The 21,910-nt window shown below is 35.6% G+C and overlaps 1 protein-coding gene across 1 annotated transcript in view; it reads right to left on the bottom strand.

Moving 5' to 3' along the window:
- Positions 1-21,910, bottom strand: part of LOC125659577 (fibrillin-2-like) — a 50,410-nt gene that overhangs the window by 7,619 nt on the left and 20,881 nt on the right. The window contains exons 21-55 of the mRNA XM_056149631.1: positions 21,766-21,879; positions 18,395-18,508; positions 18,179-18,292; positions 17,977-18,090; positions 17,327-17,440; positions 16,732-16,845; positions 13,478-13,588; positions 13,199-13,309; positions 12,967-13,077; positions 11,798-11,911; positions 11,036-11,149; positions 10,582-10,695; positions 10,191-10,304; positions 9,830-9,943; positions 9,606-9,719; positions 8,710-9,516; positions 8,377-8,490; positions 7,871-7,984; positions 7,113-7,226; positions 6,768-6,881; positions 6,496-6,609; positions 6,292-6,402; positions 5,962-6,173; positions 5,306-5,666; positions 4,957-5,067; positions 4,295-4,405; positions 3,880-3,990; positions 3,543-3,653; positions 3,111-3,221; positions 1,385-1,501; positions 1,095-1,205; positions 780-896; positions 580-692; positions 394-464; positions 78-253 (exon numbers count right to left, since the gene is read on the bottom strand). Coding sequence (XP_056005606.1) covers positions 78-253; positions 394-464; positions 580-692; positions 780-896; positions 1,095-1,205; positions 1,385-1,501; positions 3,111-3,221; positions 3,543-3,653; positions 3,880-3,990; positions 4,295-4,405; positions 4,957-5,067; positions 5,306-5,666; positions 5,962-6,173; positions 6,292-6,402; positions 6,496-6,609; positions 6,768-6,881; positions 7,113-7,226; positions 7,871-7,984; positions 8,377-8,490; positions 8,710-9,516; positions 9,606-9,719; positions 9,830-9,943; positions 10,191-10,304; positions 10,582-10,695; positions 11,036-11,149; positions 11,798-11,911; positions 12,967-13,077; positions 13,199-13,309; positions 13,478-13,588; positions 16,732-16,845; positions 17,327-17,440; positions 17,977-18,090; positions 18,179-18,292; positions 18,395-18,508; positions 21,766-21,879 — 5,022 coding nt within the window. The remainder of the gene's footprint in view (positions 1-77; positions 254-393; positions 465-579; positions 693-779; positions 897-1,094; positions 1,206-1,384; positions 1,502-3,110; positions 3,222-3,542; positions 3,654-3,879; positions 3,991-4,294; positions 4,406-4,956; positions 5,068-5,305; positions 5,667-5,961; positions 6,174-6,291; positions 6,403-6,495; positions 6,610-6,767; positions 6,882-7,112; positions 7,227-7,870; positions 7,985-8,376; positions 8,491-8,709; positions 9,517-9,605; positions 9,720-9,829; positions 9,944-10,190; positions 10,305-10,581; positions 10,696-11,035; positions 11,150-11,797; positions 11,912-12,966; positions 13,078-13,198; positions 13,310-13,477; positions 13,589-16,731; positions 16,846-17,326; positions 17,441-17,976; positions 18,091-18,178; positions 18,293-18,394; positions 18,509-21,765; positions 21,880-21,910) is intronic.

The following is a 21,910-nucleotide window of genomic DNA, read 5'->3' as shown; positions in this document are numbered from 1 at the left end:
TTCCTTTCTTCATCCATATAACTTTTTATTAAAAAATGTTTACTTGTGTTTCACAATATCATAAACTGGACAATCACCATGTTCTATTCTGCCGGAAACAATGAGAACATCACCAATCAAATGAACAATGTAACTCAGGTATCGATATTCCCGAGTTGTCTCAAATATAGCTTCTCTCAATTGTTTATCAAATCCTGGGGTGTATTCATGTCCCCCAAATGTGAGGACTATCGATATGTTCTGAGGGTCTTGTCTGTAAATGGAGATCATGATATTCATTAAAGCATTATTTGATGAAAGGAAATACCACAAATCTATTTTAAACGTGAATGCAGTTGATTTTGTTTGATGTTCCTTAGAAATCCTCATGCAATGCTTTGTCTTTCGACTTACCCAAAGGATGCAACTTTGCAGTACAGATAACCGGGGTAATCTGCTGCGCGAAAGGCAAAGATTATGTCTACCTGTAACCAACATCCATTGAAGTCAATATAAAGGTACATCATATTCAAAAAGTAAGCAAGTAATGAGGAACTCACAAATTTAACTGTAAATGTCGTATCATCCAAATGTACTTACGTCTCGACAGAATCTTCCAGCATAGCTTTGGAAAATTATTGACGAGTTGTCCGCAAGATCATCCACCCAAGGAAAGTTAACGATGTCAAAGGTCATCGTAATATCCGTGATATCTGTATTTAAAAGTTGATGGAATAAGTATGATATAACATCGTTAGACTTGCAGCTTGAAACATCGAGTTAGTCAGTAGTCCACGTACCTACTAAGTCGCACCTGTCACCAGACAAGCCAACTGGGCATTGGCAGTAATTGGAACCCGGTGTGTTCACACAGGTACCATTGTTCAAACAAGAGATCTGAAGACATTCGTCTACATCTAGATAAAATGAATTAATGCACGTTCATTTATGGAAAAACTCGCGACCAAATTAATACACCCTTTACTAAAACAAATTAAGAATATCATCATTTTTGTGCCAAGCTAGGGATAGCAATATATATCTTTGCAAAGATACCAAAAAATTAAGTTAGGTATTAGGAATAGGAACAGATAATTAAAATATTCGATACAAACCCTGACTACAGTTGGCTCCAATCCACCCTGCCTCACACAAACAAGAATATGACCCAAACACATTTGAGCAGTTGCCATGAAGACAAGGAGACACAAGACACTCATCAATATCTGTCAAACACAGACAACCATTCATTTTCTACTGATTTCATACACTAATTGATTTTTAATGCAGAAAAAAAACGAGAATACTTTTTCCAAAGAAATATGTTTTCAGTTACATGGGATAAAATACATAATTTTCAATGATATGTTGCTGAAATAGGAAATCAATTGATTTTGTTACTTACCAGTCCTACAAGTTGTTCCTGTCCATCCCAATGGGCATGCACAGATGAATGTTCCGTCAACATTTGTACAAGTTCCTCCATTGGCACAGGGAGCTAATGTAACACATTCGTTTATATCTGAAAGAAGCGCATGTTTTAGAATTAAAGAGAGGACTAACTAAATTTCCAACCTTGTTTTTTATTGTTTTGATTCTGTCAACAACGCCTGTTCTATTCCAGTTTTGCATTCATAACGCTTATTATAATAGTTATATCAAACGTCTGAAAAACGAAAACAAGAGATGTTTGTAAAACATATATGCCCTCCCCCGGTGCAAAATTAAAAAGGGTTATACAAATGCATCATTTAATTGATAGTAGTATCACAAATCCAAAATATTGAGCAGTCAATTGTATTAAAGATATGACTAATTTGGACCCATCCTAGAGTAAAAACCTTGGGTTGTGAAATTCGCCATCTTTTGTACATACTTTTCTGCTATTCCTGAGTATGCATTTAGATTTTATACTCCCAGGCACCTGATCCAACCTCTGGTGTGTCCAGGGGTCCGTGTTTGCCCAACTACCTATTTTGTATTGCTTATGGGATTTACGAGATTGACCACTGTTCGTTATCTACACCTTTAATACAATGTCAGCAAACTTAAAGAAGTCCTTCAAATTGTTATCATAATTTTGACACCACCCCGAAACCAAACCCTTAACTTCAAGGATCATGGAATTTACAATTTTGGTAAAGTACCACTTACTCCTAAATACCAACTCCATCTAGTTTCAATTTAGTATCAATAGCACTATCAGAAGATGTTATTTAAATGTTTTACACATAAACACTATATACTAAGTTTGACCCCACGCTGGCGTTCAGAACCCCTACCCCGGGGATCATGAAATTTACAATTTTGGTAGAGGCCTTCCTACTCTACATCAATATGCATTTAGTTTTTCTTGCTCATGTGCGGTTGTAGAAAATAAGATTTTTGAAAATTTGTCAATTTTGGGCAGTTTTTGCCACCCCCAGGTGTGCAGGGGTCCTGAAATTTACAATTTATGTCCCCCTTGTCCCAAAGATGCTTCATACCAAATTTGAAAAGAGTTGGAATGGTAGTTATCAAGAGGTTAAAAATTTTTATTGTTCATTCATTTCATAACTGACCATATTGGCCCCACCCTGATACCAAAATCATTACCATTGGGATAATCAAATTTACAATTTTGGTAAAGGACTACCTGCTCTATCTAAAATCCATTTAGGTTCAATTTTGTATCAATAGCACTAAAGAAGATGTTATATAAGTGTTTTACACAAAAACACTAAATACAAAGTTTGGCCCCGTCCTGGGATCAGAACCCCCACCCGGGGATCATCAATTTTACAATTTTGGCAGAGAACTTCTTGCTCTACATTTTTATGCATTTAGTTTTTCTTACACATGTGTGGATAAGAAGAGTTTTGAAAATTCGTCAACTTCGGGCAGTTTTTGCCCCAACCTTAGACCCAATGGTGCAGGAGTCTTGAAATTTACAATTTATATCCCCCTTGTCCCAAAGATGCTTCATATCAAATTTGAAAGAATTGGAATAGAGGTTATCAAGAAGAAGTTAAAAATGTTCAAGTGGTAACGCATGACGGACGACGCACGACGACGGACGAGAACCAATTGCAATACGTCACCTGAGTTTAGTCAGATGACCTAACAATAAGTTTAGTATATCTTGGGATCACCTTGGCTACAATTTTGTCCGGTCCAGCCTGGATCGCAAGTACAGCTATACGTGGAGCCAGTGTCTGTACACGCGCCATGGATACACGGTCTCAGGGAGCAGTGATCAATATCTGTAAGGAACGTCATATTCAGAATGTGGTGAGCACTATTACAAGCAACAACCAGTATATTCTGTGCGGAAGCAAAGTAATCACTGCCAATCACCGAAATGTTTTGTGCTTTATACGTTTCCAGATCATGCTTATTAAATTCATTGATTACATAACGCTCATTGTAATTAGTTGTTCAAATAGAGACCGCTCATACACGAAAATGTCTGACACTTCTTGATATATATTCCAAGAATGTACGACATTCTTGTTCATTTAATTTTGGAAGCAATGAAAGTGCAGACATTTTGTTAATTGAAGTAATACTATTTGCATAATCACCTATTTCACACAGATTTCCAGTCCATCCTGTATCACACGTACACTTAAAGGATCCAATATTGTTGCTGCATTTCCCATGGACACACGGAAGTAGTAAACACTCGTTGATATCTATAACATCGAAAAAGACATATGAAATACAATATAATGGGAAAACATTTTCTTCTCATTTGCTAAACAACAGTACTGTATAGACAGTCTAAATTGTAGATTTTGAGAATAAGAAACCGATGGTTGATAAGTTAAATCAAGAATAAAAAAAGAAAGAAAAATTTCATCATGCAGGGGAAATCTTTGTTATGCTGAGTGATGAAAATTGATATATATTCATATATACCTTGGTCACACAGAGACCCAGTCCATCCTAATTCACAGGAACACTGGAAAGATCCTAACTTATTGGTGCAGGTACCATGTACACAGGGAGTGCTTAAACATTCATTTATATCTAGAAAGGGCAACAGAGTATTCATTTACATTTATACAAGAGAAACACTAAATTAGATGTATTAGTATTGATGAATGAATAAAATTAGCGTTCTTGTTCATTTTCACCGACAAAAGTTAAATAACAGAAGTTGTATACTGCATAGAATATACATTGTATATAATCTTCATAAAAATGAAATACAATTTTTTTTTACTGTATTTGTATTTTATATTTAGAAGATACATATAGCGATACATCTTTTCAGGGATCGGTTTCTCTATGTAAGTCTGGTTTAGCACGATTGAATGATCAGTACATATACCTTGGTCACACATAGTTCCCGTCCATCCTAGTTCACAGGAACACTGGAAAGATCCTAACTTATTGGTGCAGGTACCATGTACACAGGGAGTGCTTAAACATTCATTTATATCTAGGAATGGAAACGAGTATTAATTCATCAATGAAGAAAGAAAACGTTCACTGCCCCTAAAAACCAACTAGAGTTTGCATTCTGCACATAATACAACTTGAGACTTAATAAATGAAGTTGTTGCAATTCTTAAGGTAGGGCTATTACTCAAGTTACTTTTAATCAGAATGAACATTGCAAGCACAGCATCTTTTTTATTGTATCTGTGAAAGTTTGATAAATCTTTCTTTGTGTGGCTGATCGGCTGTTCAATCAGATACATTTACTCATATAGTTGTTGCAACCTCATAATCCTTATATGACGTCATGTCAGTATGAAACCGCATTAAATACTCTCCCTCACATGAAATACTCTCCCTCACATGAAATATTTTAATATGGTATTAGGTTAATGTTTATATTTTCTTGCTGTAGGTTTTATCATTGATAATGTTCAAACATCAAGAAATATTTAAAGAATGTTCATATAAGGATATTGTGAGATACCAAAACAATAAGGAAAATGGAATTTAAACTTTTATCCACTTCCGGTCAGTTATCATGAGCATTACCTTGATCACAAACAGTTCCCGACCAGCCTAGATCACATGTACATTCAAATGACCCGGCAGAATTACCACATGTACCATGGACACAGGGAAAATTCGTGCACTCATTTACATCTATGAAAAATAAAAGCAAATTTCGAAACATATGTTTACATGTTTATAGATCTCAAAATTGTTTGCCACATAAACTCTTTGCAATGTGAAATGTTTAACATACATGTCTTTGGAAACGTTGGGTATATTTCATGTTACGAAACAATAAGATAACACAAAAAAAGAAAATTCCAGAAATGTGTATACTGACGGTGTGATAGAAGATAATTTGAATAATATATTGAATATCAATAAATACCGATGTCACACAGAGCGCCTGTCCATCCAGCATTACAGTTACAGAGGAAGGACCCAGCTAAGTTATTACACGAGCCGTGGACACAGGGAGAGGTTAAACATTCATTGATGTCTGAAATCATTGGACAATACAAAGAATATCTGGTCATGTGACAGAAAAGTGTTGAGACTGAAAGATTACACAACCAATTCAAAATGAGACCATTCAAATCTTCAGTTATCAGAATACCTTTATCACAGAGTCTTCCCGACCAGCCGGATTGACAACTACAGGAAAATGAACCCAAAATGTTACTACAGGACCCATGTACACAAGGAGAGGCAATACATTCGTTCACATCTACAATACAATAATATGAAAGGTGAAGATCACGAACAGTGATCAATATCATATATAGGATATACAATATAGATGAATCATACTAAGAGTTTTGGCTGTTTTTCTTAAGCTGGATTTGTGCAACAGTTTTAATAAGATGTCATGTAACAGGGTAATTATTGTCCTTTGAAGCAAGTAATTAAAATGACAACTACAGAGAGCATTGCGATTAAATTTTCGCCCCATATTAGTTTTGCCCTGACGCACTGGAAAAACGATTTGATCCCGTTTTAATTAAATTGGTCTGATCCATTTATTACTACTTTAGGGTAATAAATAAATCTAAATTCGCACAGATTTGAATTTATCCCGGCAAAAAGTATACACGACACCAACGATACGCACTGACTGTTAGCGATATTAGTAATCTTATAACCTATAGTACAGTTCTGTCCTGTCCATCCCGCCACACACAAACAAGTGTGCGAGTCTGCCTTATCTACACATGTTCCGCCATTCTGGCATGGGTTGTTCAAACAGTCATCCACATCTAGTAAAAAAAACACCACATAATACTTCGCTAGTAATGTATCCTGCTTAGAATTCATTATTGAATGCGTCAAGTATAAATGCTTTACAGATTTAACTTCGTTCAATTGTATTCATACTTTGATCACAAAATTGTCCCGTCCATCCGTTATCACAAACACACTGGAATGTTCCGGGTAGGTTATTACACGAGCCGTGGATACATGGCGAGGTGACACATTCGTTTATGTCTGTTTAAAAGAGAGGGTTACTACCAGCTTAGCATGCCAGTTATAATTCCAAACCAAATAACAAACAAATGATTCACAGTGGTAATAATCTACCTTCTGAACAGTTTCGACCTTTCCATCCTTGTGAGCAAGCACACGAGTAAGATCCAGCCATGTTTAAACAAGTTCCTCCATTTCTACAAGGTGTTGTCAAGCATTCATTTACATCTGTAAACATTGAAATGGAGAATCATTTAATATTTTGCATACTTCAATTTAGGCAAAGTAACATCATTTCAATAATACTTGTATTTGAGTATTTGAAACTAAGGATATGTGTATCTATTGTATCTGAACTACGTAATGCCTCTTCTTTTCACACTAACCAATGTCACAATTTGCTCCTGTCCAGCCCTGATAACACTGGCAAACAAAGGAACCATAACCATTGCTGCACGTACCATGTACACATGATAGCGGGTCTGAACACTCGTTAATGTCTAATTCAAAATGTAAAAAAAGATCAATATGAATTGGCTTACATCAAATATGATGCAGTTTTCCATAATAAAGCATGCTTTTACAGATGGATAGTAAGACATAACATTTCCTTTAATAAGCAATCTATGAAAATATGCAATTACATGTGATGTTTCATTCAGAATCTTGGAAGGAAGTATAGTTGGCTGTTTATTTATTACAAATTATCTGAATATTCTTCATATTCTGACCATTTTCACAGATCTGTCCTGCAAATCCTGGGGGACAAGCACAAAAGAAGGTTCCAGGTCGATCATAACACGTTCCGCCATTTAGACAAGTATCCGAGAGACAATCGTGGAATTCTGTCAAGATAAGATAACTACATCTGAGCAAGTCTTATACTCGAAGAGCTGCATGTGTTCTTATTCCGACAAATTCAAAATGTCATAAAATTATTTGGCGCAGTCTGTTTATTCATTCAATATCTTGGTGTTTATCATCATACATTTATGTACTTCGGAGTTAGCTATAAACATCAGGAAATGTTTGCTTTTACGTCATGTTTGTCATGAACGTCAGCAATGAAGTATTTTCATTGACACATAAATAAAGATGTAAATTATTGATTTTAAAACTGTTTTCTCTTTACAATAATGTTGGTTGTTTTACGTCTCATCGAGAATTTTGAACTCATAGTGAGACGTCAATAGTTGTAGGTGAAGTACCACAAATTTAGACGTATGCTTGGCGTTTTTGAAAGTGCTAACGCCTGTAGCGATACGAGACCTCCGTTTTAAAAGGTCATATCCAAAAGACCTGTGGTTCTCTTAAATGACACGAGCGGGGCTCGAACTCACGACCTCCCGGTTACGAAACGACCACTTAATCACTACCACTATTCTTGAAAATAACAAATTCTAAAACAGATTCACTGACGGCCGTAAAGTATGAGAAAATAAGTATGATGTCACAATGTATTTAGTATGTATATGAACTAGAACTTTACCACTTTCACAGTTCAAACCTGTCCATCCCAACGGACAAGTACACACGTAAGATCCATAGGTGTTTAAGCAGGTTCCGCCATTCTTACAAGGCCTCGCCTGACATTCGTCAACATCTGCAAGGATATACTTTTCATATGTAAGTCAATCTGATCTTGGTATACATAGCAATTATGATTTATTCGTCTTCTAGATAATGTTATATGTTGAAATGTTTATGTTATGGAGATCATTATACTTACAATACCTTATATTCTATGGAAAGTACATGTATATAAATTTCATACACCAGCATTAGAGTTGTTTAAATCATTGAACGCATATAGAGATTCAAAAAGCAATAATAAAAAGAAAATTTTAATTTCGTAATATACATGTATTTTGAAACAAAATCTTGATCCACAACGGTTATACAATATGTGTAGAAGATTACACTACGTATTCAAATAAGTCGACCAATATCAGACAGAATGATTCTTTATCGATGCATATTATTTTTCTTCGTTACCTGTAGTACAATTTGTTCCTGTCCAACCCGGGGTACAGCTGCACTGGTAAGATCCATTTCTGTTGATACAGGTTCCGCCGTTCTGACAAGGATCGCTACTGCATTCATCTTTGTCTGTTAAAGAGAAACCGCCACATCAGTAACAAATATCTGAGTAAAATCAAGTCCAACCCCACAGGGAGATGGGCAATTGTTGAACTTTTTAGAACCATTAGATTCTACAAAATTATGTACTGAGTATCAAAATCCTTCGTAATACGTGTTTTACACTCTTCGAATCCCTGTTGTAATAATGAAAGTGAAACCTTAATGATAAATGTAGAGTTAATTTACCTAATTGACAGTTATTTCCAGTCCAACCTGCTTGGCAGATACATAAATAAGAACCCATCAAATTAATACAGGTGGACTGGTGAAGGCAGGGGCTGTTATCGCACTCATTCTTATCCAGTTCACAGTTATATCCAGCATAACCACTGTCACACTGACACTTGTAATAACCCTGTAGGTCAACACAGGTGGCGTTGTGCTGGCATGGATTCTGCAAACATTCATTGATATTCTGACTACAGTCATTCCCAGTCCATCCTATCCCACAAGTACAGAAAAAGGAACCCTGGGTATTGGTACAAAGTCCACCATTAAAACAAGACGACTGACTCAAGCATTCGTTTACATCTTGCTCACAGTTAGCCCCCGTCCATCCAGTTTGGCATTGACATTGATAAGACCCAAGAAGATTCGTGCAGATTCCACCATGCATGCAGGGACGAGAAGGACATTCGTCGACATCAAGTTGACATGTTTCCCCCGTCCAGCCCAGAGGGCATGCGCAATTGAAAGATCCTTCAATATTTGTACATTTTCCTCCATTTCTGCATTGATTTGGTGTATTGCATTCATTTATATCCGATTCACAACGCGTTCCAATCCATCCAGGACGGCAAATACAGGCATAAGATCCATTGTTATTGGTACACGCAGATCCATGTAAACATGGCGTGTCTGAGCATTCGTTGACATCCACTTCGCAATTATCTCCTGTCCATTGTGGGGGACACTGGCACTGGTAATAGCCAGCTGTATTGATGCAAAAGCCTCCATTTTCACATACATTATTCAGCAGACATTCATTGATATCTGAAAACATCAATATAATCAAGAGTCAAATTATTCAAATTTTAAGGCATTGGGAATTCAATTTTGTGTAGTTCAAATAAAAATTCTACCATTTTCACAATGAATACCAGTCCATCCACCTCTGCAGGTACATGAATAATTTCCAAGTGTATTTTGACAAAATCCACCATTTTGACAAGGGGGAGCCAAACATTCGTCGATATCTGCACGTGCATACATCAATGGAATTAAATTATTATGTATGATGCGCATATTGAGTATAAACAATTTATAATTCAGTGGAATAGTACAGAAAAGTGTTCAAATCCTTTACCTTGTTGGCAAATTTGCCCCGCCCAGTTCTGTGTGCATTGACAGACATACGAACCGGGAAGATTCTGACAGGATCCACCGTTCAAGCATGGTGATGTCAAACATTCATCTACATCTAAGGTAAAAAAGAAAGAAAACTATTGAGGGGTCATAATCATTCGCGATGTTTCAGTTTTCATGGATTCCGCGTGTCCCCGAAGATCTAACTCGAATGAAAATAAATTGTTAAGAATATTTTTTTCAATTCTCGAAATCATGGTACCACTTAATAAAAATCTGTTTACTGTAATGATTGGCCCTAAATTCCCCACAAGAAAACGAGATATATTTTTCTGGAATTTCCTAAAACAATTGTATCTTACCAATTTCACAATTTCGGCCCTGCCATTCCTTTGGACAAATGCACACATATGATCCATCACTATTGTAGCACTGTGCATTGTGCTGACATCTGCCTTCTGCACATTCGTCTTTATCTATGTATCAAGTGCGATTACTGTATGTTAGGCACCGTGCATCATCAGTATATGTCAAAGTAGCATATTCTTTTGTTTACATTGCAAATGTTGATCGATTATAATATTCTGTGCATAAATTCAACACCAAAGACAAGTGAAACAAAACATTCTTGTTGTCAGAAACTACAATTATGCCTTGTGAGAAAACCCGATGAGTTAACACTTTCACTATGTTTAACACACACTTATCCTATATCTACCAGTTTCTGAAATGTATGGTCCTTTGAATATTTACCTTGTTCACAATGTAGTCCTGTCCATCCATCCGGACACTGACACAAATATGATCCATTTACATTGGCACATAATCCACCATTTTGACAAACGAATTGCTCACACTCGTTTACATCTGTAATCAAAGTCACAAAAGCGGTTTACACAATTTTCATCCCGTCATTTTCTCTAAATGTCTATGAGTATAATAATGGAGTTGGTATTTCTAATGATAACACTTGATTTTCACCCACAAATGAGGTGGCATTTTTCGCAGATGAAAGATATCTAATGTAAACTCCACCGTTGAATTTGACGACGAATTATAATATTTGTAGATTATTTCAGATATATACCAGCATCCCACTTTGGTAATGGTAAATATAATATCCTAATTCATTCAATGCTGACCAATAATATGTCCATTTCTTGCCAACAGAAAACAATTATATACTGAACGCAGAATTTGAACTTACCACTTTCACAGTTTTGACCAGTCCATCCTTGAGTGCAGTCACATCGGTATCCACCTAGAGCATTGCTACAGACCGAGTTATGCTGACATGGGCCATATTGACACTCATCTATATCTATTAAAAAGAACATTATCGATTCAATAATTTCCTTATCATCTGCATAGTCTCTGTAATAAAGAGGACGTTCTCTGAAAAACTCAAAACAAAAGTTAAACATACTAGATTGGGTATTAAAATAATGCAAATTCACTGAAGGTGGATATTAGATTTTTCTTCAGCCTTCAGAATCGAAGTCCTGGTAAAAAATTTCCAGTAAAGAGACACCAAATTAGTTCAAAAAGTTGTAAAATGTTCTTTTATATCCCTGTTATTACACGATCTTAACATTTTAACAATCACTTTTTAATGAAAGAAAACCGATAGAAAATGTCTAATAATTCAATGATTCGATATAATAGAGTTAACCTTAGAGACAACTATTTGTGTCATATTGCATGTAGTATATTTTCTACATTTTTGTTTACCTCCATCTAGAAAAGATCTTTCTAGATTAAATGAAAACATGAATCATTTTGATTATACAAGGAGTTTAACTTCAAACGTACGTAGTCTTGGTGGTAAATGAACTAGACATCGCCAAAATTGCAATTTTTTGTCACTAGCTTATTGATACTGAATGCAACATACAAGAGTTACAATTCGTGATCAAATTCAAAGCCATGCTTGTAATTTAAAAATATGAAGCAACCATGCTTTACATACCAAGATCGCAGTACTGTCCAGTCCATCCAACGGGGCAGCTGCAGATGAATGATCCAGGTAGATCTTGACAGACTCCGCCATGTTGACAAGGGCCGGAAACACACTCATTTATATCTTAAATAAAAAGAAACAATTCCTGTCTACATATGCTCCATATTTCATTATGATAAATTATGTATGACTATTATCAGGGTTGATCTCTTTCCATTGGTTTATTGTAATAGTCCAACATTCACCATTCACTGCAAAGTTTTCGATGTATAGACACATTTTTCTACTTTCAAATGACCACACGATGAGAACACATAAACTGTACACTAACAAATCATTTAAGACAAAACGCCACTTTTTAAAACATATATGCTGTTTTGTTTTTATATACCGCATGCCGAGCAATTTTTATCAGGTTTTTGGATGGATGTCAAAAACTTCACCAGGAATGAAGGCTCTAAAATTTCCCCTTATAGGAATGAAATTTGTAATACAATAAAGCTTAACATTTGGTGCATCAAAATTGGTACCGTATAAGTTTTACATTATGACCCCTGGGTCGAGGCCTCTGCTGGTGGACTGTTAGTCCCCGAGGGTCTCTACAGCCCAGTAGCTAAGTACTTCGTTACTAGCTTGAAAATACGGATGTATATTTAATTGCTGTTATGACATTTTGAAATTCATTTCAAAATTAAGGATTATCTCCCTCATGCATAGTTCTTATCCTTAGACGAATTTGACTCCACTTTTTTTGGCACGCTGTTTTTGACTATAATAGCTCTAAAACTTCATTGTTATTTCAGATTTCAAACATTTCGGTTGAGCATCACTGAAGAGACATTATTTGTCGAAATGCGCAGTTGGTGCATCAAAATTGGTACCGTATAAGTTTTACATTAAAAAAGTGAAGTTAACGAACAGGGATCAATTCCATACTCCTATAAAGAATACAAAATTGAGAGCAGGACAAACGCGGGCCCCAGGACACACCAGAGGTTGGATTAGGTGCCTAGGAGGAGTAAGTATCCCCTGTTGATCTGTGTCAACCCCGTGAACCCTCCGTTTTCATCCGATAAACAGAATAAACATACATTTAACATGAATTAGCTACATTTATGAGAAAGATATTCACCGAGATTACCAGTTATACGATATTACATTTACTGGAATTCACATACTTAAATCACAATCGATTCCTGACCAGCCGTTCTGACAATTACACTGATAGGAACCCTGGGTATTTGTACAGGACCCATTGATGCATGGATTGTTATTGCACTCGTTGATATCTACAAAATTTAAAGCAGTATATTAACTCTGCAAACAATACATGTTACTACATATTGATGTGCACCCTAGTATTATTTTAATTCAGAAGGAACCACTATAAAGGCTGATGTAATGTTATACCTATATCACAGTTAACCCCGCTCCACCCAGAAGTACAGCGACACTGATACGATCCTAAGGTGTTACTGCAGGTACCGTGTATACATGGTGTTGCCAGGCATTCATTCACATCTGCAAAAAAGTAACTAACTTCTATCTACAGTAGGTATTTCAAACATGATTTAAATTTACGATCGTGTACTGGATAAAATTCAGGGCGAGGGATTTTATTTGCCGGGAGAAAGAAACACAGAATGATAAAAACTGAGCTATGTATATAAACGTAATGTATTGATATACCAATATCACAGTGAATCCCGGTCCATCCTTGGAAACAAGAGCAGGTATATCCTCCATTAGTATTCCAGCAAAATCCATTATTACAAGGCTTATTCTGACATTCATTCAAATCTAACCAAAGAAAAAGAAATGAAAACATGGAAAAAAAAATCTAAAAAAAAATCTGCGTGTCCATAGATGTAACCCGCTCTAACAGAATTTTTCTCAAATGGAATGTTGTCCTTTAACGTCGATCGCTACATCTAAATCTTAGCTAATAACTCGTTAAAGTTCCTCACAGAAAATATGATTTCATCATCGAAAGAGTGGGAGAAGCTTTCAATTATTGTTTTGTATTTTCCCGGGAAAAAAAGGATCAAAATATTTAACAAATAACATTTTTGATTTTAATGTTTTATTCAAAATATTAGAACGTCTATTTAAGTCTTTTTGGCACGTTCATTGGATAAATGTATATAATGCGCCAAATCACTGCGAAAGAACCAGAGCCACGAATAGCTAAAAATGGCCCTTAGTCAGAACTTGATATTGTTTTCGGGGACAGAAGCCAAGAATATCTATTTTTCAAAATGCCATCCTTTTTTGGACTCCAATCTGTTACTTGGAAACGAAGCCCCCTTTTTGTTATTCTGAGAAAAACTTATAATAAAATGTGCATCACTCTTTCGATGAAGAAATCATACTTTATATGAGATGCTTAAGTGAATCATTAGATAAACCCTTACACACTGGACGAAAACTTCGCTACAACTTCAAATTCTACAATCTATAAGATTATAATACAGTTTGGTGGCGTAACCTTCCAAGGGAGTGAACCGAAAACCCTTGTTTACCAACGATAATCATAACGGAATCATGAAAAATGCCAAAACAATTCATTTTGAAGGCAATCACGACGTTGCTTCCAAAAGTTTTTCCGCATTCCTAAGACTTTTTTTGGTTAGTAGTTTTGAACTGTTTGGCTTTCGGAAGGCAAATGAAAAGCTGAATTGACGACAATTTTGATAGTCGCGTTGACAACGTTGAATAACCATAGAAGCCGAGTAGTGAGAGCGTAATACGATCCTAGTGACCCTAGTGACCTAGCGACAGTGACAATGACTTTATTCTCATAAACTAAACATCAGTGTAGAAAACATGTAAGATATATACACTACAAATCATCAAATACGCAATTAGTGTTTACTTAATCAACCTGGAGGTTGGACTATGTCCTTAGTATAACTCATAAATTTACATAATTTTAACTACAGAATTTTATCCTTTGAATTAATAAGGTTATATCTATATAAATATATCGCTGAAGGTACATATTGTGCATAATATGGATATAGTAGAATCTACGTCAGAGGGTAACCGTCGGTGCAAGTGTGAAAGGATTGTAGCTCATGTGAGAAGCAGTGGTAATCAACCCTGTCTTAAAGGACACATCGCATGTTTTTAAACTTTTTATTTTTTTCAGCAAAATTAATTCATTTCATGCCTAAAACTACTTTACGTGTGTTTTGAATGAAACAGTTTGCGTAGTTTTCGAGTTTGAAAGCGATGAAATTCAAATCTTGCGATATGCATATTTTCTTCGATATTTTACGCGCCATTATCTGTGACGTCATATGCGACCTCGAGCGAGACAATTTGAAAACAGTTGTTAGCCATTTCATAAACAGATTAGATTTAATTGACAAACAAACAATTATCACATTAACGGCTTGTAAATAACACTGCATTAGGGTGTTTTGTGCCGTTTAAGGGTGTACTTGCTGTCAGTAGAGAGGATTTGGACTGTGTTTTCTTCAATTTTCGAAGGAAGGTATGAGTGAAAAGACGTGAATATTTTTTGTCGGCACAACGATTTTGCCATTAAAAAACCCAGTAGAATTGGTCCCTGTACTTTTTCAAACAAGCACTTGGACAAAGACGTAGATAAACTGCGAGAAAATGGTTCTATCGAAGCTACGCACTGTTACATATAGGCCTACGGCATATGCTTTCCGTTCTGCTCTCAAATTCAATACACACTCGCACCAACTGACCTTCACCTTGTAACAACATATAGGCAGAACTTTGCTAGCCGTGTCTACCAACTGGTAGTTTAAAAAAAGAAATTTAAATATAAAAGATAATTGAACTTTCAATTATAAATAATAAAATATGATATTTCCCAACTTTGAATTGAATTATAATGCTTTCATTTTTTAAAGGAACACGTGTACGTGTTTACAACAACAGCATGCCGCGCTCCCACTTCCTAAGTAACAACGTGTAGATAAAAAATAATAATGATTAATAAAATTTCTTGAATAAAAAATTTAAAAGTATTGTGATTTTCACAATAAGTTTGATCATTTTTATTATTTTTTTCCGAAATGCACCCGTGACAGTAGTACTAGCTAGTTGCCAATGATACGTAATCGTATCATAATTTAGGCCTATCTAACTTCTCCAAAAATAAATTTAATAATAATTGCACTGTTTATTTTAGAAAAGCAACAACTCTAATTACAGTTGTTTACAGAAATGATATTACCAAATAGTGTTTAGACAGTGATCCCATGTAAACATCATTTACTCGCAAAATGCGGATTTCATACCCGCTTTCCTCGCTACATTTGGGTCGTTATTTGTATGCACTGGTGGCTAAAAGATATAAGACTCAGGAAATTTGTCAACATCGAAATAAATGTTATCCATGATAAATAAATTAGGCCCCCTAAAACCCGAGTTTTTAAACATATCTAACAATACTTTTACAACAAGTTGATCGACGAAGGTCGCATATGACGTCACTGTACCACGTGACTACCTATCTAATTAACTAGGCTTTTTGAAATCAGGGCTTAGATTTAAGTCCGTATTGTGGCTAATTATCGCAATACTTCAGCGAACGAACTATTACAATTTATTTCTATAAGCATAAGGAAGACAAAATACATATAATTCTGTATACTTTGAAAACACGAGATGTGTCCTTTAAACTATTAAGATCAAATCATCTACCCTACATTTTGCTATGAAGCAACACATACCCTTCAATCTCTCCACGACCCAGAAACAATGTTACTACCACAATGGTGTGCATTATCAGATCAATCGTAGTTCTATCATGTTCTACCCCGCGCAATTGCGACCCCACTACATTCTTAACACGCCCGAAGAACTTACCATGACACTGCGAACACTTTCGACGATCTAGCAATGTTTAAGGTCGTAGCGTGGTCTTTGTACAGAGTGAAAGGGATAATACAAGAGCTAACCTTGTTCACAGTGTGGACCTGTGAACCCATTTCCGCATGAACACCGATATGATCCGTCTATGTTCACACAAACTCCGCTATTCTGGCACGGGGAAGTGGCACATTCATCGATGTCTAATGTAAAGGTCAATATTTAGAATATACAATGCATGTTTTCTAACCTAATAAATAGATACAATAAATCTTATATTAACACAAAATGTTTACGTTTTCTGAGATGCTCTCGCTATTATAAAGTAAATGAAATAGATGTAATTGTCTTCTCCTTCAGAGAAATGAGAGAATAGAAACAATTTCAAGATGAAAACACACCAATCTAATAAATTAGACGCTTATAACTTAACCAGCACAAAAAAGAAGAAAAATCCAATTTTTTGAAAAGTATTTAATCCTATGATTTTTTCATATGTAGATCTGTAGAAAACACTTTTGTTGATACGTAATTTTATAGAAATAATATGTTCTACATTCTTCCTTTTGTGCACTAACAGAATACTTGATTCCGTAGAGTGTTACACCATGACAACAACGAATATTGGTATTCAACGAAAATCGACGAAACTACGGTGCGCTTTTGTTATCAGAGTTAACCTACCGAATTCACAGTTTGTTCCCGTCCAACCTTGTAGACACTGACAGCTGTAGTTACCAGGGAGATTGCTACACCCACTGGCGTGCTGGCATGGGTTCTGATCACATTCATTTAGATCTGAGCAAAAGAAACAATTCAAGTAACTGAAAGTGTGTTATTGAACTTTCATGAAAAAGAAAACTATATAATTATGTCATGATTGAGGGTAAAGTAAACATTTTTTAAACTTTAGTGGAAAACAGTCGCGTTCAAATCCAATCCATAAACATAGCCATTTCTGTATCGACGAAATACAACTGTAAATGAGGAGAGTTTTCAGAAGGTTAATTATTCTCTGAATTCCCCGTTTTTAACGAAATTCCTCTATCGGTTCCTCACCATGAACTTTACATAAATGTCTAGGCCTATATTGATAATACAATATTATGGTTTATTTACGACATCAAAATTACAAGATGTTAAGATAAGAAGCATGTTTTCCTGACGTATGTATTTGTCAACCCTCCACCATTACAAACAGTGCTTTACAGCGAAGTCAAGGTTTTTCTGTAATCTAGATTTTGCTTCCCATTAAGCGAAATTTATACTGCATTAAATAGGAATATAATTAAGAGACGATTAAAATGCCGTTTTCAAATAGAATAAATATACACCTGTACTACACAGGGATCCTGTCCATCCGGTGGGACAGTCACACACATAGGAGCCATCTACATTCACACACTGAGCCCCATTGGTACAGGGAGACTCCGCACATTCATTAATATCTACAAGAAACAGACGCTCTCTTTAATACATTTCGATCAATTAAGAATAAAATTGCCTGCCTCGAAGTTGAAATGTTTCTATCTTTACCTGCGTCACAGTTTTGTCCCGTCCACCCATTCTTACAGGAACAGACATATCCTCCCTGGAAATTGTCACATCGTGCACCGTGGTGGCACGGAAGATAAAGGCATTCATTGACGTCTGTAAGGAAAAGCATGCATCTCGTGTAATAGGTGCCAAAACATATCGTCTTCATAAAAAGGAAACTGACTCCATCAAAGTTTATCATAGATTATTGATTACCTATATTGCAGTTTTGTCCAGTCCAGTGAGGCGAACATGCGCACGTGTAAGAACCCAAATTGTTGGTACACGGACTTAAGTTCTGACAGGGATTCAGTAAGCATTCATTAATATCTGATGAGAGATAACAGAAAACTTCATAAAACAACACTCCCTAAAACATGTAAAACAACAATCCCTAAAACATGTAAACAACTCTCCCTAAAACATGTAAACAACACTCCCTAAAACATGTAAAACAACGCTCTCTAAAACATGTAAACAACACTCCCTAAAGCATGTAAAACAACACTCCCTAAAACATGTAAACAACACTCCCTAAAACATGTAAACAACGCTCCCTAAAACATCTAAACAACACTCCCTAAAACATGTAAATAACACTCCCTAAAACGTGTAAAACAACACTCCCTAAAACATGTAAACAACGCTCCCTAAACATGTAAACAACACTCCCTAAAACGTGTAAAACAACGCTCCCTAAAACATGTAAAACAACGCTCCCTAAACATGTAAACAACAATCCCTAAAACATGTAAATAACACTCCCTAAAACATGTAAATAACACTCCCTAAAACATGTAAACAACAATCCCTAAAACATGTAAATAACGCTCCCTAAAACATGTAAAACAACACTCCCTAAAACATGTAAACAACGCTCCCTAAAACATGTAAACAACAATCCCTCAAACATCTAAATAACACTCCCTAAAACGTGTAAAACAACGCTCCCTAAAACATGTAAAACAACACTCCCTAAAACATGTAAAACAACGCTCTCTAAAACATGTAAACAACACTCCCTAAACATGTAAACAACAATCCCTAAAACATGTAAACAACGCTCCCTAAAACATGTAAACAACACTCCCTAAACATGTAAACAACACTCCCTAAACATGTAAACAACAATCCCTAAAACATGTAAACAACGCTCCCTAAAACATGTAAACAACAATCTCTAAAACATGTAAACAACAATCCCTAAAACATGTAAACAACGCTCCCTAAAACATGTAAACAACAATCCATGAAACAGGTAAACAACAATCCCTAAAACATGTAAAAACAACACTCCCTAAAACACATACAATTACATTTTTGTAGACTAATATTCATACTTTTCTTCCAACTGACATTGTTTAAGATCTAGTCAAAATTCAGAAATGATAAAATCCCTCAAACTGATTTGTTTTACGAAAGCCAATATAATCATTACAATAATTGCTTTGTTAATTAGTGAAAGAGTCATGTGTGATATGGTCCTACCAATACATACGTTTCTCCAAATACATGTTTTGTGAAATTTATAATATAAGAGATTATAGAATTTGCTCTACGGCTCGATCATTTATTGTATAATATGCTATAACAAAGAAACACAAGGTTTTTAGGGATGTGGAGTATGGGGTTGCTCTTGCTTCTGCATATAAGAGGGAAACAATATTTAGAAACTATAAGGTTAATTTCGGAGAAAAGCATACCACATATACGCTCGATTGTTTCTTTCTATAGGTTTTCGTTTTAAAAACTGAAGCCTTATGTGTACGAGTAGATTTGTCTTAATATTTAAACTGATTTTCGGGTAAACCCATGCAGTCAAAATTAACTCCTTTCCAAGTCATCATAGATCCTCCATCTTACCAATTTTGTTCAGAATCACAAAGATCAACACAGGATTTTCGTTTGGTATGTCAAAGAGTCAAATTTACATAAAATCGAAATTCGTCTGCAAACAACACTGGTGTGACTTCTGTCACTTCCTGTACTGCTGTTGAATATATCATAGCCTTTCTGTGTAGTGTTCTCGATTCAGAACAGGTTCTGCTGAGGACAGGAGGATCAATGGCCTGTTAGAGCATATTCCCAATTGTTTGTGTAGATATCCGTTGACCTGTTGTTCATTCGAACTCAATATATCAAACGCGTATCATTTTAAAGCGTTTTACTTTGTAAATAGAATGACGAGAATTCCAGTTTTCCTGGCCAGGGCCTTAACTTGCTGTCTTGTGTCTGCTGGGGTTAATTCAGACTGAGGGTTAGATAGAGCTTCAGGAGACTGGAAAGACACACCACCAGGGAGTATTCCACAACAAAGAATATACATAACACACAAAATAAAGACACACCACCAGGAAGTATTCCACGACAAAGAATAGACATAACACACAAAATAAAGACACACCACCAGGAAGTATCCCACGACAAAGAATAGACATAACACACAAAATAAAGACACACCACCAGGGAGTATTCCATGACAAAGAATAGACATAACACACAAAATAAAGACACACCACCAGGGAGTATTCCATGACAAAGAATAGACATAACACACAAAATAAAGACACACCACCAGGAAGTATTCCACGACAGAGAATAGACATAACACAAAAAATAAAGGCACACCACCAGGAAGTATTCCAAGACAAAGAATAGACATAACACACAAAATAAAGACACACCACCAGGGAGTATTCCAAGACAAAGAATAGACATAACACACAAAATAAAGACACACCACCAGGAAGTATTCCACGACAGAGAATAGACATAACACACAAAATAAAGACACACCACCGGGAAGTATTCCACGACAGAGACATAACACACGAAATAAAGACACTTTCGGGTTCTATGGAAGGTCGTACAAGACATTGATACACATGTCTCTTTTTTCATCCTTCAAATGTCGAACTTTTTGGTATCATGGCTACACATAAAACACATCATTACAGATGTACACATAGTTACTGTATGAAATTAAATGAATGAAAATGTGTGATCTTCATAAAAGTTTAGCACAATTGTCATTACACCTTACTTTTATGTACAGTATATCAATCAAACAGAAACTGTTTGTGATCCCTATATATGAGGTCATAAATACACGGCTTTCACTGGATTTCGTTAAATTTAATGAAACAAATTGCATTCGTTTGGTATCGTTTGTATTTTCAATGGATTTTGTGACTAAGATTCGTGTTCTCAACTGAAATTCGTTCACAATATTCATTGATGTTTCAGTGGGAAAATGAACTGTGAAACCAGAGTAGCTTCATGAGTTCAAGTCACAGTGTATGTTTAAGAATGTGTAGTGTTTAATTATACATGAGCTGATTCTGAATTTCAAGGTTGTAAATTTTCAAATTTCTAATTCATAAAAAGCGTCAATCTCTTAAGGGACCCAAAACGTTTATCTGTACTTTATATACTAGCATATCTATTTTTGCGAATTCGTGAATGAAGGCTAGAGAGAAATTAGTCAATATCTTAATACTTCAAGACAACAAAGCCGATGGAACTTAAATCTACTCGAAAATATCTTAATTTATCATCACCATAGTAACGAATTAACATTAGCCTACCAATATCACAATCTTGGCCTTTCCATCCAGGATTACAGACACATGTATAACTTCCAGGAACATTCTGACATGCCACACTATTGGAACAAGGATTCTGTAAACATTCATTCACATCTGCAAATAGAAAATACAATATACTTAATAA

This window comes from Ostrea edulis, chromosome 9 (genome assembly GCF_947568905.1).
Source record: "Ostrea edulis chromosome 9, xbOstEdul1.1, whole genome shotgun sequence".
Classification (NCBI taxonomy): Eukaryota; Metazoa; Mollusca; class Bivalvia; order Ostreida; family Ostreidae; genus Ostrea; species Ostrea edulis.
The sequence above is the reverse complement of the archived record's forward strand: the minus strand, read 5'-3'. Positions and strand labels throughout refer to the sequence as shown.